Here is a 19,386-nt window from a genome sequence, read left to right as displayed (position 1 = left end):
CTATTCCAAGCTTGTTTGAAATAAACCTGTATTCATTAATTTCCTAGTACACATCAGATATGAGATGTGTTTCTGTTCTCTTATACTCATACTTCCTCTTCATTGTCCTTTACTCTTCCAACCTATTGTAGTTTAAATATAAACTGAGATTGTCTGCACTGTTGTGTTTCAGGTGACTGCAGCCGGTTATAGTACAATTCTGTCGTCATGTTGGTATCTCAACTACATCAGCTATGGTGTTGACTGGCACAAGTATTACGAGTGTGATCCACAAGATTTTAATGGTGAGTAATACATTAATTTTCAGTCCCAAATAACATGGGCCATTTTAAAACACATATGTATTTTGACAGCAGTACAGTATATGATCATGGTACAGTTAATATCAGAACAAACCACCACTGGAATGATAACTTGAGATTTTTTTTTCTGGTTTCTGGGACTCAATAGTCTTGTTGATATCTGCTCTGAAAGTTTAGCTTCTATACAGTGGTAGATTGGGTATTTCTAGTAACTCAAATCATCAGATAAGTTTAGCTTCTGTGCATGACAGACTCTTGGAAGTCAGTTTACTCTCTACTGTTCACCATCAAATCATCTGTGATGGATCCAGTCAGTTATTGACACCAGAAAACAAACCTTTTACTGTACAGTACTAAGGAATCAAGTAAATGTGGTGCTACTTGTCACAAGCCACCGTCTGCCACTCCAGTAACATTCCCTTCTTAAAACTCATGTCAGACAAAAATATAAACTTCTATCACGTTCTGACTGAGAATCCAAGTGTGATAGTCTGCCAACTCAGGAAAATGTATCTTTTTGAGTCAGGCAGGAGGTTTATGCTGAGGAAAATTTGTTAGAGACAGGTATTAAACTGCAGTAAGAAGTATCATGACTGCTGATGGTCATTTTTATCCTTATAAATTTGATCTATGGTGACTTGACTTTCTTCTGGAACTAAATAGCGACTTTTTTCAAAAGTTGACAAGTGACATATATATAGGCCTATCATTGATGATGAAGGATGCCAAAGAATTGACATTAATTATGGGCAGACATTCACTTAGTTCCATGGATGGTGAGACATCAAGACTGCATTCTAACAGTAAAAACTATAAGCTTCCTGACCTACCAGAAAATTAAATAAAAACAATCTATAACTCAATCTTACCACACAATACTCTTCTCACCTTACAAAGTTCATTTACCATAGAAGGGCATCCAGATTATTCTTGCAACATTTTTACAGTTAATATTGCTTTCTGAAAACATATCAAATTAGTTCTGTGTTTTATTACTAGAGTATGTATATGTTAAATCTAAGAACCCTCATGTAATTTCCATTATGTTTCTGTTCAGGCTCAGATAACCAAAAACGACTGGTGCTTGGTGGAGAGGCATGCATGTGGGGAGAATACGTAGACAGAACCAACCTTATCTCACGCACTTGGCCTCGTGCTTCAGTTGTGGCAGAGAAGTTGTGGAGTAGTAAATTCCACACCATTGACAGCAATGCAGCTTCCCCACGGCTGGAGGAACACCGGTGTCGACTCCTTGGCCGAGGCTATGATGTTGAGCCTCTCTGGCCATCTTTCTGTGCTGCGGATATTGCTTAAGTTTAGGATTTCCTGAAGCTGCAACACAAAAAAAAGGAGTAACATTTGAAAAGTATTATATTTCAAACATACATAACATCAAACTTTTTTATATTTTTACTTCCAAAGTTCCTGGGTGCACTTTTCTACACTTACTGCATGTTTCTGGCTTCTGAAAGACAAGAGCAGCAGCAGAAGAGTAATTGTGAGGCTAGCATGTCTATTTATTCTTCTCTCTTACACACTGTTGCCCTCAGGGGATAACCATGGTGGATCTCCACCTTTCCCTGTTCTGGAGCTTCCACACATGATTTCAACCTAACATAAAATTATGCATGATGAAAGCAGCAAAACAATGACAGCAAATGAAATGGAAGTGAGGAAGTTATTGCTTTTATCATCTAAGTATTACAATTACTATTTACAATGTGCACTGTGGTAAATAGGTAACAAATATATTAATTCTGTATTTTTATTCAGATGTCACAATAATGCATTTGCTTTGAAAGTTTACATACTTATCACAGATAAATCTGAATGTACAGTTTAATGAAGGTTATGAGGTTATATGAAAATTAAAAGCTATAAAACTCAATGAGACACCATGGTGACAAAGAACCAAGCAACATTCAAGTGTGTGCACGAAGACTAAGCACTTCTTCCGGGAGATTTGCCACTTGGCTATATGGTGCCACACACACACACACAAGAAAAACAATAATAATGCATACATATTTCATTAACAGTAAGCAATAAATAGTTACTTACAGCATAAGAAAACCCATCTTAGTCAGTAAAAATATGATATAAAAACACTTCTTTCATTCTCTTGGTGGAAATGTTCCATAATTAGTATGATAAAATTAATGGCAAATGGTGCAAATCCAACAGACTTACTAGTGAGAACTGTTCTTCCTGGACGGGAGGCTTTTAAGAACACTTCCTACTACCATCTTTTTTCTAACACTTGAGAGAGAGAGAGAGAGAGCTATGTTTTTACTTTTAAGTATTATTCCCAGACGTGTCAGTATGGGGTTCAAAAGTAAGGATTAAAAGGGAGGAAAGAAAGATTTGCAATGCTATAATACATACTCTAGCAAGTCAGTTGAAATAAAAGATAATAATATACATGACAACATAATGACTTGGAATTAATTGTCACATCATACACTGGCCATCACAGCCACTATTCTAACCAACAGAAAATACTAGAGTAATATATGAAATAAAGAAAATAATACTCCATTTTGACAGCAATGTGAACTCTTAGTGGTATAATTCTGCTGCAGATCACAACGCCAGCCTCAGCGTTCTTCACATTCCGGTCCTGCTACATAAAAATCTGTAAATACTTAAGTAAAAACAACCACTGCTAAGAATTATTTGACTACAGAGTACACCAACTGCATTATTCCAAATGTATGTAGAATTACAAGGTATTTCACATTTCTATGGAACTCCAGTACACACACACACACACACACACACATGGATGGACAAACTTTTAATCTGCACATGGGTTTGGTGGTGGAACATCAGGATTGTAGTGTTTCTTGATCCATGGATGGTCCATTACTGCGTCTAAAGAAAGGCGTTCCTTGGGATTATAGCGCAATAGCTGTTGAAAAAATGGGTAAAGCTGTTAAATACACTTACTGGATTTATACAATTGAGAAACTTAGTAACAAGTGTTTCTTAAAATAAATGGTATATTTTCACGTTTCATGGTAGTTGGTGATTTAGCATCTGATTTATAAAAATATAATTCGTCTTTCATAGTAATAACACTACATCCAGCCATTTTGAAATGAAAGAATCAAATCAAGGAAATCTTACCTTGCAAATCAAATCGATCACTTCATCTGTCAAGAACTGAGGAAACCGAATATCAACTCTAGCAATTCTTTTGAAAGTTTCTGACTTCTTGGCAGCTTCAAAGGAGGGTTTTCCACACACAAACTCATAGCACAAGACTCCAAGAGACCAGATGTCAACTTTTTCATCATATTTGCAGCCTTCAATCATCTCAGGAGGCAGATAATCCAATGTGCCACACAGAGTTGTCCTCCTACAAAATGAAATAATCTATAAGAATGTAACTATTTAACATTAATAATCTCAACATAATGCAAACTGTTGTTCACAGGGACTGAGTTGATAGCAATGCATAAGGGATTGGAGGAGGGGGGGAACCCTTCTCTGGAAAAAATCTCTTATCACACTGAGAGGCATGAGTATACACATATGGTACTCAATCCACAAGGATATCTATCCCATTCAAAACTTTAAAATTGACTTTAAAAATAAACAAACATTTCATAAACAGTTAGCTGACTACAAGTAACTTTGCCACTCTGAAGGTCATCTATTTGATTGACACCAATTCAATTTGCAATAGTCAGATATTTTTGAGATTTCTTATAACTTCTTTTCCTGATACATTATCATGTTACATATACAGTGATTCTTCAAGACCATTTCCACTGCTGACCTTTCATTTGGAGACCAGACAGACCAACCAAAGTCTGCTATCTTCAGTTGACCATTAGCTGCAATCAAGATGTTCTCAGGTTTCAAGTCTCTATGGATAACCTTTTTGCTGTGTAGATACTTAAGTGCACTTACAAGCTGTAAAACACACACAACAAATCAGAAAACATGCAATGTAAGTATTAGTTGAAAAAGAAAAAATAAATGAAAAAAAAAAAAAAAAAAATAAATAAATAAATAAATAAATAAAAAACAAATAAATAAATGATCAACAATGTAAAGCAGGCTCACCTTGGTTCTTACAGGCCTCCAGCCACACACCAACTGGTCATGGGACAGTTTGGTTCCTTTTTAAAAGTTTCTCCTACTTTTGATTGTTATTTCTTACATAATGATTAAATTTTATATAATTATGGAAAAAAAAGACCCATTGTAGTATTTTTAAGAAATAATATAAATCAGCTGACTGATTAATTCACAAGAAGCAGTATAGAAGGCAAAATACAAGTTAACAATACAGCAATCCAGCACCTGGGCAATATAGTTGGCAGAATGGTATTCAGTGAAGCGACTGTTGGGCTGAGAGCGAAGCACCTTGTACAGCTCCCCGTGACGAGCATACTCCAAAAGAAGGTACACTCGCTTATCACAGTGGAAGTATCCATACATGCGGAGAACATTTGGATGTCTAAAAAAATTAAGAGTACCATACAAATGAAATTAATAATTTCTACAGAAGAAAAGTAAAGTAAAAGATGTAAAATACAGTCCTCATGAACCAATGTAGTGCAATATAAGCCTGAAAGAATATAAGCATGATGCAAGGATGAGGTCCTATGGCATTCCCTCAAGGAAATCTAGTCTTGGCAAGTGAAACTAGACAAAAATTAATGTTATTTTCCCTCCCTCAGTTGAATGAAACCACTTACCTTAGATGTGTTTGAATTTCAACTTCTCTTTGAACCTGATGACTTATACCAGCTCGAGACAGCTCAACTTTGAACATGACCTAAAATAGAAGCATCATTCATTTGGAGGGTAGGCTCTGTATTCATTGGAGTCACTTATAGAAATCTTTACATTCATTAACTACATAGCAGTCTTGCAACACAGGATGGCTGAGACAAAGCATAGTGCATGCACACTTCATGACAATATGGCAAATACCTCTCCAGAGAAAGATATCACAAAGAAATGGACAGAGGATGGCAATGATGACCAGGTATGAGTGGTGGAAAACCATAAATCTGCCTGTAATGTCAATACTTTTTATTTCTATCTACCATAAATCTATGAAAAGAATTGTAGGCTCAATGAGAGCCTATTTTATTTATGGTCTCACCATTTTACAGTTCTCTCTACTTGTTACTGTCATAAGATAAAGCAGACCTCATCTCACCTTCAAAGCTAGTATCACATGAGATGACTTCTCTCTTGCAAGGTAGACATTACCAAACTTGCCCCTGCCCAGTGGACGGCCTATCTCAAAATTATCCAAGGCCCAAAGATCCCTGTGAATAGATGCACATCATGTCCACCTCCAACACTGAGGAATGGTTTCTGATTTTCCATAAAAATGAATATATTCAAACAAAAAATAAATACAGAGATTAACCATACTTTTTACTGCCTCCTTCTTTCTTGCTCGACTCCTTATCACCATTGCTGGATGCCTCCGATTTAACAGATTCTTCAGCATCTGCAGTTTTATTGCTCTCATCAGATACTATTTTCTCTAAAGCTGTGGATGTTACCCGTTCATTACCTTGACTTTCATGAGCTACATTTACTGACTGAGATGGTATTGAAGCAACAAGTTCTTTTTCTTTGTTTTCATCAGTAACAGATGATGAACGTGGCACATCTAGCGGAGGTTCTTGAGTGCTGGATTTGACTAACGCAATGGAACTTGTTTCTACGCCAGTTTTGACTTTTACATGACTAGATGAGTTTGTGCTGCTATCTTCCACAGAAACTGGAACTGACTGTGCATCTACTGTAGGTACTTGTGAATTTGAAGGCTGAATAGAGGCTAAAGTGTCAGGTTGTAGAGATGATCCAGTGGTTACTCCCTTCAATTGAGAGGATGACCCAGCAGATCCTGTCTTTGATTGAGAGGATGATCCCATAGACATGTCTGACTCATGAGATGATCCAGTAGAGGTTGAAGTCTTTAGTGGCAAGGATGATTCATTGGATGTCTTTAATGGTAAGGATGATCCAGTAAAGGCTGAAGTCTTTGACTGAAGGGATGAGGCAACAGAGGCTGTAGTCTTAGACTGAGAGGATGGTTCAGAAGTCAGGTTCTTGGACTGAAGGGAAGATCCAGTGGAGGCTGAGGTGGATTTGGACTGAAGGGAGGATCCGGTGGAGGCTGAGGTGGATTTGGACTGAAGGGAGGATCCGGTGGAGGCTGAGGTGGATTTGGACTGAAGGGAGGATCCAGTAGGGACTAATGTGGGTTTTATATTTTGCTGTCCGCTGACAACACCTAGAAAAAAAAGTGTTAAGATAATTGCTTATTCTGAAAAAAAACATTCCTCCACTTTAACCACTTCCACTTGGTTTAATCTTGGTGTGCAATGCATTCTCTAAGCTCTAAGTGTGGACAACGACAGTATTAACATTTTTCACATTTTGATAGCTTTTAACAATATAAGTGGTGCAACATACTCACAGCACACCACAACTATTCTCTCAGACTTGTCTCCAATAAATTTAACTGGCATATTTATCAGGACACCACATTCTAATACTTGATGAAAGTTTTATTTTCCTAACACATATCCAGATAAGCCCCTCAACACTGATTTATTTATTATTTTTTAATGAAATTACAGTATTTCATGTTAATTTACAGGTGACTGATTTTCCACTCAGATATTTCTAGCAGTAACAGTAAAGTATGGCCACACTAAATGAATATGTATGCTACAGTGTATATTAAGTTAAACAAGTGATGAGATACAATATACATGACACAAAAATTCAACTAAAGCCTCTTACCTCTGAGTGGGAGTTTTTTGGTTTCCAAAACTGCCTTAACTTCTTGTGTGGGAGCTGTGCTTCCCACAGCAACCCTTGGCACATGAAACCTTGACTTAATGGTTCTGTCCTCTCCCAATCTGACTGATGGAGTGGGCTTCTCAGCTGAAGACCTGACCACTGTTGGTGAAACATGTTATGGTTACATTTTCTGAAAACAATTTGTTTTCAAATGAATTACAAAGCCCATATCAGAAATGTATAGAATTGAAGCATTTTGTTTCAGAATATGTATGCATGCTATTTTTTCTAAGAAGGAAGTATTTTTATGTAAAAGAAAAGGCAACTAGGCTGAAAGTAGGGGAGACTAGCACAAACTGGCACGTTTGAAACAATCCACCACTTACCACTTGATATAGTAGTACCATCCTAAATTAAAGGTCAGGGTGGGGTCAGGTAGCAGGCCGCACCTGTTTACAGCGTTGCCATGTTTCCGCCAGAAGTTACTATGACTCCTCAAACTCTTCCTCCCTCATTTGCCTCTCACTGCCTCCCTCCCCTCCATCTCTCTCTCTCTCTCTCTCTCTCTCTGCTTCCTGAATGTTACTTTTCACGCTATATTATGCCATTATTAAAACTTAGACTTTATTTCCACACCACCCAATGGGGTAAAAGTCTCGGTGCATTTTTTTTTTTTAAGAGGTTTCCCCAATAGGCTTAAATCCTCTTCTCTTACAGCATGTAAGAGACTATGATGAATCTTCATCAGAAGATGAGATAGTGATAATGAAGGAGTTTATGAAATTGTCCACTGCCACATCTTTTTGTGCATCAGCCTGCTGGAGGTTTTCTGTATGGTGCACGGCATTTGTCCGATACTCCGGTGTAATTTTCTCTATTGCTTCCTGAATGAGTGGTTTCAAGTCTGCAATCTTAAATATATTTCTTTTTGCAACATAATCTTTAAGCTGAGCCCATATCAGCTCAATTGGGTTGTACTGGCAGTGGTATGGGGGCAGACGTACAACCCTAAGGCCGTGCTCTGAGGCCATGTTGTCACAGACGTAATTTGTATCTGCAGCATTGATGTGACAAGCCACAAGTTCCTTGAGTTGTACTCTCTGGAACTGTTATCCCTTTCTTCTGCAGCCATTCTCTCATTGTTGCTTTATTGCTATTGCTTGTACGTGGTTTATTTATCTTCCTTGAGTGATAGGATGCATTATCCATCACAATAATAGCAGATGCAGGAATGTCTAGGAGCAGCTGTGTCTGAAACCACTTCTCAAAGATCTCAGCATTCACCTGATCATGGTAGTCTCCCACATTTCTTGGCTTGAAGACCAGGGAAGCTTCAGGAACAAATCCATTTTTGGTTCCTGCATGTAGAATAATCCAGTGGTCACCTTTTCCTGATGGTACCCGCACTCCCACAGCCTTCCCTGAGGTGGTGTCTGTCCAGCACTTGGAAACAGCATGAGTCTGATTAATCCAAGTTGATGATGGTCCTGTTAGAACGTGTAAATGTCTGCATCTCTTTTAAAAACTTGAATCTGGCAGAGAGTACGTCGTCACACTCCATCAAAGATCTTCGCCCATCAATTGATGCAAAACGAAATCCAATTTTCATGAGAACCTTTCTTAAAGTGTCACGGCCGCCAGAGTATGCAAGCTTATTCTTCATTTCTTCATGAAATTTTTCAAGTGTGGGAATCTCCTTTCTCTCATAAAACCTCAATACAGTTCTGCGTAGCACACCTTCATTGAAGTTATCAAGGAAGTCTGCTGTAGGTGCTGCACGCTTCCTCTTCTTAGGAGACATAAACCTTGGAGAATTATTTTCTTCATTGTGTCTTGCGTCCCTGCGTATGTTTTCAATCGTGCTTTGGGTGAGTTTTGTGGCTGCAGATGTTCGATAAATTGTCATAAAAACATCATCGAAGTTTCTGCCGTACTGCTTCTCCTTCAGAAAATATTCTGATACATGGAAGGCCAGTTCTTTAACTTGACTGTGCAGGTGAGCTGAATGAGTTTGCTGGGCTGCCATTGTGTGTGTGTGTTGGACTGTGTGCAATTGAACAGTGAGACGTGAGTCACCCTCACCCAGGGGTCACTCCTCTCCTCCACGGAGGGTGTAACCTATGACACAGGTCTCATTCAGTCACCGTGAGTGTTGCCGCTCGGGAGAAGTTAACACATTTATATTTATTAAGAAACCAATGTATTTCCTACTTTCATACTATAAGGTTATCTTATATAAGCATAGATGTTACAGTACCTATCCACCTTACAACCCCAGTGAATTAATAAAGTACAGAAAAATTTTAAAGCAACACTGTAAAATATTTATGCCACATTTCTTCAGCCTCGTATGAATACCTTATGGTTAATAAATTTGTTTTGCTTTGATGTATTATATTGCGTATATAAAACTTTCAATAGTATGAATTTACCTTGTTTGTGATGATTCTTACATATATCACAAACATTACTCATTGTGGGTTTAGGAAACATGGCAATGCTGTACAAAGGTGCGGCCTGGTACCTGACCTCACCCTCACCTTCAATTTAGGATGGTATTACTATTGTGGTTTATCACTTTGCTGAGCCTCACTCACCAACATATAGCCACATCATTGATTGAGTGAGGAAAAGTTTAATTGCAATGCTGGTCAGTGAATTGTCAAGGATTGTTTACTCTTGACAGAAATTACAATAGGTTTCTTAATCTATATGAAAATCATTTGTTATGATCAGCAGTGTGGATGAGGTAAGTTGGCACAAAGAAAATGGAACAAATTGGTACAGTATCTATATATGAATAACATTAGCATATTCATGAATTATCTATATTTACATCATATTTGATTTAGATTATTTTTATGATATACATATGTTAATTAGAATCCTCAAAATTTTTAAGTTTTTTGAGATGGATCAAATAAAAGCATGAGCTTATTTTTCTCAGTATGAAAAAACTTTCATTTATCAAATTTTTTTCCCCAGTTCTTTCCAAGTGGTGCAAAGATTTAGTTGGAAAAGACAACTATGTTTTTATTCAGTGACAAGATGAATGTTTGCATTTTTCAAAGATAGCATATTAAATAATTGTTATATTTTCTTCCATCACTGAGGCTGAAGTGTGCCAAGTGGCTCCAGTCACCCCTGATATACTTGTAGTGTGTGAATCTGAAGTCAAAATGGATCACTGAGCATTCTAATAATGATAGTAAAATTCATGTAGGTAGACTATTACTGTACTGTTTTGTTGCAATGAATTTGCATGAAAGTGTTCTTAAATCACAGGTAATGTCAAGAATTTAAAATTTTTCTTATCTGGAAAGTTTGCAGATTATAGAATTCAAGATAACAGATGTTTGCAGATTATAGAATTCAAGATAACAGATCTTGAAATAGGATACAGCATCAATGTTTAGTAGTTTTCCCAATTGAGAGCTGAAAAGTCACTAATACCACACAAATACAGAGTGAGAGATACCTTTGTCTGGTACTGGTTTCTGCTTGAGCCATGCCTGATTGTTATTGCACAGAGGCCTGCGAGTTGACGGGGCATTACCACTTGAGATGTTAGAACTCTTGATGACTTTTGCCTTATCAATATCACTCACAGCTTCTTGTTTGGTGGAAACAGATTCTGTCTTACTCTCACATTGTTTTGGACCTATTATAGAAAAGGCAATGTTACAATAATGAATCTAAATAGTAATATATGTTTAATGGCACAAGCAAACCTCCACTTTTCCAAGTGTGTATGATTCCATCCTGGCATGAGTATTCCAACTGATCTCAGCTGCCTTCCCTCTCCTATGATCACAACTAGGGTCTCCTCTCAGTCATGCTATGGACTATGTTATGAGGCAGGCAATCAGCTGAATTACCTCACATTTAATACTAATACATCTACTACAATGAAACTGAGTCGATGAAAATTAAGGAAAGATATTCTTCATTTTCACACTCTTTTGTGAAATGTTCCAGACTTCTCCTATTTCATGAATAAGTAAAGTTCAACTCTCTTTTATGCTTATCACAATTTAGTAGAAAAAAAAACACACACACACACCTTTTCCTGCCTGCTTCCCAACTTCCACTGATCTGCGATTCTTCAGGGATGACAAGAAAGTCCTCTGGAATCTTGACCTGGGAAGGTTTTCTTTACCTTTTTGCACCTCCATCTCACGTCCTTCCCAAGATGCTTCTCTGTCCCCTGGAAAGTAAAATATGAAAGGAGGTAGCATCAAGAAAAGATCAGAGCTAAAGGTGACTTAAATTTTCTAGGTGCAACTTTGACTTTGCAATATTGCTACTGGATCTGGTGCAACTGTGACTTCTTGACTCTTTTTGGGCCCCCAATGTGACTTGTGACTTTGTGACTGCAACTTTTTTTCCTGGTGTGACTCTGCTAAATTACAAAGTGCACTTGAGCACGATAACAGAAACAAGCATTATAAGACAGAGAAACACATTATTATTTTTTTTACTTTATTTAGTTAAAAACAAAGCCTAAACTAATATCTGTGGATCCTCCTCCTCTTCCTCCTCCATGTTCTCCTGGCCCATTTCCTCCAGGAGGTCTTAGCCACAAGAAAAGTACAAGCAATATCAAAATACATGGAAACAAGATTAATTGGCACAATGAATACTGCAAGGCATAACACATTCTCCAACATTTTTAACTGATAAGACAAGTTCAAAACTTGGTTCAAGCCTGAAAAGTGAATGTAAATTTTTTTGAGAGGGGTTACATTTAGGTAGTTTCATGTAACACCATCCTCATATAATGTGCAGATCTTAATTCATTGTAAAAGGAAAGTTAAAGATCAGGTAAAGATAAAGTTAGCTCATGGAAAGTCATGGAAAGTTGGCAGTGCAACTTTGCTTAGTCCAACTTTATAAAAATGTTTGCAACTTCATAATTTACGGTTTGGCTAAGTCTCAGCTTAGTGTCACAACGTCCAGCTCCGAGATAAACATAGTACACTCGACCCTCAAAACAACGGACAAATGCGTGCATGAACCTGTCCGTAGATTGCAAAAGTCCGTTCTTTGCAAAAGTACGTAAAAAACTGTATAAAATGTACGTAAAATACTGTGTAATCATTAAGAAATCATTCACGTAGTATTACAAAGCATTAAGTACAACAAATAACCTGAAATAGATGACATGAGCATGGCCTGAAGATAAAACATGGCGGCCAACAGCTGATGACACGACCGACCAGCCACCTACTGGACAATAATTTGCCGGGAACGGACAATCGCGCGCATTTTAATATTCGTCCGTAGATTAAACCAGACTCCAGAATTTGTCCGTAGTTTCTGAAATTCGTTGTTTTGAGGGTCGAGTGTATGGTCATAAATAGTATATACTAGACAAAGTGAAGGATGAAAATTATGCTTTCTTCATAATTACCACTTTCCCAAGCTAACACAGATATAGTGGTGCCAAAAAACAAATGACATAGCTTGAAACTAATCAAGATGAGGGACAAAACAGCCATTGCATAATTTTTACTTTGGTGTCGAGTTGTAAATAAACACAGGCGAACAATCAAAGAAAGCAAGGTAGTTCTTGGTTTCTCACTCCAAAGGATAAGAGCCTGTAAAGTTGAAGTTAGTGTAGACCGGGGGGAACTGGGCCCCCCTGCCAGCTGGGGTGAATTGGGCCACTCCTCAAAAATTTATGAAAAATCTGAAAATTGAAAAAAGTGAATACTTACATTGAAAGTTGAAAGCCCACTTCAGTATCTACACAACCTTAAAAAAGTTTTTGGTCCTGACCGAAAACTTATGGTTCCTAGGGAGTCCCCCAAAAGAGCATGTTTTTCAAAGCTGCAAAAATTTTGTATCCGGGAGAGAGAGAGAAAAAAAAAAAGTAAAAAATAAATAAAAAAATAAATTAATTAAAAAAAAAAAAAAAAAAAAAAAAAAAGTACACAAAATTTTGTTGAATTTTTATAAAAGCTGCAGGTCACGTAAATAATTCTTTATTATTTTGAATGCTTTAATCAGAAATTACAAATTCCTTTTAGTTTTAGTGCTATAGGCACTTCAATACACACCGGGTGTATCGGGCCACCACACTTTCATTATGTTTTTGCTAAATTAAAGCTTCCCAATATTTTTTTTTTAGTTATAACCATCATTAAACTTCCTCCTCACACCACTGATGTACTGCAACCTCTTGATGTTTGGTGTTTTAAGCCTTTGAAGACCAGGTGGGATGCCACTATTGCCAAATGGCAAGCAGCAAAACTATGCTCGGAAAATTACCAAAGGAGAATTCGTAGATTTGGTGGGCAAGGTTTGGGATGAATGTTTCAGTCTCCCAAATGTAAAAATGGCCTTTAAAAAGACTGGTTTGTATCCACCTGACTGCAGTGTTTATCCAGTGAAAACATTCAACCCAGATCTGTATAAATTATGCAAAAGTGTCCAGACATCTTCAGAGCCAGTCCACAAACCAGCGACTCCAAAGAAGGTCAATCCTCCCAGAGATGATTTCCCTTCAACCTCTTTCGAGCAGATAATGGCAGATGTTTTCAGAAAGCCCTACCCAACCACTAGTGGTACAACGCAGACAATGGCAAGAAGAAAAATAGATGTCCATAGTTGTGTCATAACGTACGATGATTTCTTAGAAGCAGTCAAGGAGAAAGAAAAGAAGATCCTTGAAAAGAAAGCAGAAGAAAAACAAAGAAACAGAACCACAAGAAAAAGGAAAGAAGTTTCATCTGGAGAAGAAGATGATGATGACTTTCTGGAAGAGTTTGAAGAGACTGTAAAAAAGAAAAGGAAAGCGCCAGAAGAAAGGACATCAAGGAAGAGATTCTGCAATAGCACTCCACTAAAGAAGCCCAATTCAGCAGAGGAGGAAGATGCTGAGATATTGAACATTAGTTATTTTTCAATCAGCAGTATAGAGAACATGGATGAAGATGAAGAAATTGAAGGTGTTGCAATGTTTAATGCTTGGAAGTAAAGTAGAATACAGAAAAAGAGAGAAATAGAAGAAAAATGGCTACTATGGGGTGGATTATGGAAAAGCATATATTGGACGTGTGATTATGTATGGCATAGAGTTCTTGAAAATGAAGTTTTTGGAAAGAAAACCAAATGACATGTATGACAGGCCGAAAAGGGATGATGTTGATGACTCTGTTGATGTGAAATATGTGTTTTGTGGACCCATAAAGCTTGTGGGCACAACACCTTATCAGATTCAAGGTGTGGATGTGGCCTATAAGAACTATAAAAAATCTAAAAACATACTCTAGAGAGAGAGAGAGAGAGAGAGAGAGAGAGAGAGAGAGAGAGAGAGAGAGAGAGAGAGAGAGAGAGAGAGAGAGAGAGAGAGAGAGAGAGAGAGAGAGAGAGAGAGAGAGAAAAAAGAAAAAGTAACATACATAAAAGATACTGAAAAAACATTAAAACTTTAGAGGCCCAAAGGATGGCCCAATTCACCCCAAGACTTCGGCATAGAGTAGGCCACTTATTTATGTTAATAACTTCTATAATGATAATCAAAATTATTATTTTCTTTAAGGGAATATGTATTACATAGTAAGGTACCTTCACACAAATTTTCAATTGATTTGACTGATTTGTGTAGATTTTATAATAAAAGATATAAAAAGTACCCCGTATTCACCCCGGTTGACGATACATGTTATATGAACACTGCATTGCAAGGCACAGATCCAGTATAACCTGTGCCTCAATTTTCATCCAATTTCCTCCAAACATTCCCAAAACCTCTTGTATACATATAGTACAGTAAAAGAGGCAGACATTAGGTTAGGTAATGCACAGCCAAGGGGAGGGGATCGGTTTAGAATTTGTTAATGTACGGACTCTAAAAAGCCTGTTTTACCTAATCTCTGCCACTTCCTAATGCAATATATGAAAAGAAAAATTGGGAATAAAATACACAAAACTTATGGCGCCGGGGTTACACTGGACAGGAATAACTACTCCCATTATATCCTTGTCCTATTTCACTATAGCTATTGATCTACTACAGTACATTCACGAGCCACCTTCAACAGCACATGTCACTAATCTGCAGTACTGTCTGGGTTAGAGGGAATGACAATTTTCTGTTTTGTTCCCCTCAATATACAAATTATGACAACTATCTTAACCAAGGCATTCTCTTAATATACACGTCCTGCCCACTCTCCTAGATTCCCGGCTCATTCTTTATGTATATTAATCCCTTCTGTGCCATGACGCATTTCCATATTCATTCTACTTGCTATTTGGGGATTCTATACAGCTTCAGAAACTCATGTGGGGGATTAAAATAGTGAAGACTGTGGCCATCAATCTTCTGACTTCCATAGATCCTTCCTAATGTCAATAATGTGGTCTAATCGTACACAAATCTCACAGTAAAAATGCGCCCCAGTACTCAAGAGGTTGTGGGTGCCGTAATCAAAGTTCTCTCCAGTACTCAAATACAAACCATATCATAATCCTCCTTCAAGAGAATATCAAATACAGTACTTTATTTCACTTTTCACTCGGTAAACTAATAATATAGAGAAGAGAAAAGGGTAAATTTGCTGTTTCAACCAATATACCCTACCTTATATATTTTTTTCCGTATGTCTAACAAGCTTGGGAACCTCCTGGGAAACTTACCTCACATCACCTGGTTGGCTACCCTTTAGCACTTTGTACTACATTGTTGGAGGTACTGAAGAAAAGTAAGGGCAGAACAGTTCAAAAGGTACACCAGTCAACTATTATAGTTACTAGCATGACAACAGAACAATTACGAGGCATAAAAAGACTGAGTTGTGTACCTTTATGAAACATGGAGAAAAATTCAAATGATTATTAATGTTAGTGAAGTTAGCTATGAGCAATACAACAAAGAAACATTGAAAAGATTTTTACAAAAGTATAAGTTGTAAGACAAGTAAAGAAATAGGATAACTAGTCAGGGAATTTGTAAAGAAGTGTACCTAGAATATGATGCAAAGCTGATTTGTACGAGGTGATAGATTTTTGTGCCACAACTTTGTCTGGTAGGGAGTTCCATATACTGGCGCACCATAGTGAGAAGAATCTCCTCCTGGCCTCTATTGAACTGTGGGAGATCTGAATTTTGAATCTGTGTCCTCTTGTACCTTGAGAAGGTGCCATGGTAAATATTTCCTCAGGCGAGATACCACACTCTTTGTGGAAAATTTTCTAGTATTTGAGGAGGTCAGCACGCAGCAGTCGCCCCTGAACTGAGTATAGGTCTAATATTCTGAGTCGCTCACCATATGGTACCTCAGACAGGCCCTCAATGTGGCGAGTCCAGGTTCTTTGTACTGATTCCAGCAGATGGTCTCCCGAGAAGCCTGTGTTCCACACACAGGAGGCATACTCTAGAATTGGTCGTATGTGAGTTTTGTAGAGAGTGATCATGAAGTCTTGGGATCTGCAGAGGGTGCTTTTGAGAAAATTTGCCGACATTCCAGAGGCTTTGTTGGCAGTAGACCGAATGTGGTGATGGAATCTGAGACTGGAGTCTACTAGGACACCAAGGTCCTTGTGTTGGTCTACCATGGTGATGGGGAGTCCTTGGAGCGAATACTCTGACAACGCACCTATGTGTTGCCAAGGCACTGTACCACATTGTAGCCTTAACACTACACACTTGTCCTTATTGAGGTCAAGACCCCAAGAGGAAGCAACATCACAGATCTTATTTGTCATGCTGATAGGACGAAGTTCCAAGGGCCAGTGAAAGGGGGGTAGATGGGCTGTACTTCAAGTAAATCTTTAAGTCATCGGCAAAGATTTTACAGTTGTTCTGTATCGTGGATGGCAGGTGGTTTACATACAGTAGGAAAAGTAAGGGTCCCAGTACCGAGCCCTGAGGTACACCACTCTTTACATCCCTGTAGCTGCTTTTAACACCTGCAACAGATACTCTCATGGATCTACCAAGTAGGAAAGAGCAAATTCAGCTTAACAGGTTGCCAGTGATACCAATGCTATGGAGTTTTTGGAGTAGCACCGAGTGGTTAACCACGTCAAAGGCTTTAGAGAAGTCAAATAGAATAACATCAACTACATTTCCAGTGTCAAATCCAGATGAGACAGTCGTAGGTAAGCAATAGTTGATCATCAGCTATTCTACCACACCGAAAGCCAAACTGGTTGGGAGAGAGTAAAGCATTATGTTCAAGGGAGGTGGTGGCATAGTGGATAAGGTGGTGAGCGTGGGATTGGGCAGATGTCCACGCGTAGGTTCGAATCCCACCACGTACAGCCTTAAAACACTTTGCCATTTGTCGAGTGGTTTAAAGTTACCTACATATCACCATGATACCCAGGTTCTAGGTGGTTACACTCAAGATGAGCTTGGGTGGTGATATGGGCTCTAATATGGGTACCACTATAAATAAAATTGCCTGTGCCACTAATGGGCGGAAGCTGAACAGCGCTTCCCATACACTCTTCAAGTGTGCCTACAGGCGCTATAGGCTTTACTGTAAAAAAAAAATAAATAAATAAAATAAAAAGAAATGCATAAATGTGTTCGGCCACAATCACAATCCTCTCTAATTTCTTGCAGCAGACTGAGGTTAGACTTATGGGTCTGTAGTTTAGAGGAGCAGAGTGAGATCCCTTTTTGAAGATAGGTCGAACATCGGAGACTTTCCAAATGTCAGGGATGACGCCACCTGTTAGGCTAGTTGAGAAAATTATAAATATGGGATAAGCAAGAGACGGACAAGAATTAAGAAGTCTGGGATGTAGGTTGTCTGGTCCCATACTTGAGTTGGAGTCAAGAGATTCAAGGCCTTTACACACAGCAGAGTAAGTAATATTTACATTGTCAAGGGTGCCCTGGAATGTCTGGTGGGGAAAAGGATTTGGGCAGCTGTCTTTGAAAACAGAGGAGAAACTGTTCACTGTAGCTGCGGTGGCGAGTGGACGTGTTGTGTGTGCGCCCCGTTTTTGGCTGTGGTTTTTATAGTTAGCGAGTGGTGTTTGTGCTTGGTGTCTGTGTGTGGTGCTTTTGAGTGTTAGTGAAGTGAAAGTGTGTACTGCAAGTGTTAGATTAGAGTGAAATAGTGGTTAGAATCAGTGTTTGTGAGTTAAAATTATTTTGGTAGAGCGAGGAGACTAGGCTTGTAACTGTCAAGTTGACCTTGAAAGAGGATTAGTTGACCTCACTTAGGCCCCCCCACCACCGCGGTTCCCCACCCGCCGTCACCAAGTATTTTTATTTGTTTGTGAGTTAACAGATTGTAAATTAGTATGGCGGTAGCTACTGAGGTATATCAGAGTGTGATTGAGTGCGTGAAAGAGAGTGTTGAGGTGGGATTGGGAGAGTTTGTTGTGTGTGAGATGTGTGGGCATGACAGGAAGGTCGTTGACTTTTCTGAGTGTATGGTGTGTAGGCTCAAGAGCGAGAATTTAGTTCTTTCTCTTGAGCACCGAGAATTGCGAGAGGAAATCAGAAAGCTAAGTGAGGGGAAAAGTGCGAACGAAGTTCTCATCTTTGAGTTGAAGGAGGAGGTTAAGAGGCTTGGGGAGGCAGTGGAAAAATTAGGCAGGAGATCAGTGTTAGGCCGAAGGTTGGACCTTCTGAGGGCGACAGGGTGGCTTGGCCCTCTGTCGGGAAGAGCAGAGTGGGGAAGAGGGAGCAGGCGAGCCAGACTGGGAAAGATAGTAGTCAGGATGGGCAGAGATGGCAGGTTGCGAGGGAAGGAAAGCGGAGGCAGTTAGGGAGGATAGGACTAAACCTGTTGAGTGTGAAAATAGGTTCGGTTTGTTGGAGGGGAGGGAGAGTGAAAGAGAGAGGAGTGAATGAAGTGGTTGTGGTGAGTGAAAGGAGAAAGAAGGGGGTAGAGGAGAGGAGGAGGATGGTTGTGCCTAGCACACCTCAGGTGTGTGTGGTGGGTGACTCTCAGGTTAGGTATTTAGATAGCACTTTCTGTGGGAAAGACAGGGATAGGAGGACGAACGTGTGTATGCCTGGTGCAGGTGTGAAGGCAGTGAGTGAGGAGGTGCAGAAGAGGGTTGGGGGGATGGAGAGGGAGGGTGTAGTAGTTTTGCACGTAGGTGGGAACGATGTCAGAGCAGGTGGGTCGGAGGAGTTAGTGGCAAGATTTCGGAAATGTTAGGCAAGATAAGGGAGAGTGGTAGGAGGTGTGTAGTGTCAGGAATCTTGCCTCGTGTGTATGTTAGCAGGAATGGTTGTCTAGAGCCATTGGTGTGAATGATCGGGTAAAAGGGATGTGTAAGGATGTGGGTGTCAGCTTTGTGGATGTATGGGATAGGT

General features: G+C 38.9%; 2 protein-coding genes across 3 annotated transcripts in view; one reads left to right on the top strand and one right to left on the bottom strand.

The window, feature by feature from the left end:
- The window catches only part of LOC123506085 (beta-hexosaminidase subunit beta-like), a 16,125-nt gene extending 13,717 nt beyond the window's left edge, over positions 1 to 2,408 (top strand). The window contains 2 exon segments of the mRNA XM_045257949.1: positions 173 to 284; positions 1,360 to 2,408. Coding sequence (XP_045113884.1) covers positions 173 to 284; positions 1,360 to 1,616 — 369 coding nt within the window. The 3' untranslated portion in view covers positions 1,617 to 2,408.
- The window catches only part of LOC123506084 (spindle assembly checkpoint kinase-like), a 49,045-nt gene continuing 31,712 nt past the window's right edge, over positions 2,054 to 19,386 (bottom strand). For both annotated transcript variants that reach the window (XM_045257947.1, XM_045257948.1), the window contains exons 2-11: positions 11,155 to 11,298; positions 10,570 to 10,752; positions 7,092 to 7,250; positions 5,706 to 6,576; positions 5,485 to 5,596; positions 5,015 to 5,094; positions 4,617 to 4,773; positions 4,087 to 4,223; positions 3,432 to 3,663; positions 2,054 to 3,213 (exon numbers count right to left, since the gene is read on the bottom strand). In XM_045257947.1, coding sequence (XP_045113882.1) covers positions 3,100 to 3,213; positions 3,432 to 3,663; positions 4,087 to 4,223; positions 4,617 to 4,773; positions 5,015 to 5,094; positions 5,485 to 5,596; positions 5,706 to 6,576; positions 7,092 to 7,250; positions 10,570 to 10,752; positions 11,155 to 11,298 — 2,189 coding nt within the window. In that variant the 3' untranslated portion in view covers positions 2,054 to 3,099. The remainder of the gene's footprint in view (positions 3,214 to 3,431; positions 3,664 to 4,086; positions 4,224 to 4,616; positions 4,774 to 5,014; positions 5,095 to 5,484; positions 5,597 to 5,705; positions 6,577 to 7,091; positions 7,251 to 10,569; positions 10,753 to 11,154; positions 11,299 to 19,386) is intronic.

This window comes from Portunus trituberculatus, chromosome 19 (assembly GCF_017591435.1).
Source record: "Portunus trituberculatus isolate SZX2019 chromosome 19, ASM1759143v1, whole genome shotgun sequence".
NCBI classification, from domain to species: domain Eukaryota; kingdom Metazoa; phylum Arthropoda; class Malacostraca; order Decapoda; family Portunidae; genus Portunus; species Portunus trituberculatus.
Note: the sequence above shows the minus strand (reverse complement) of the source record. Positions and strands in the feature narration are given on the sequence as shown.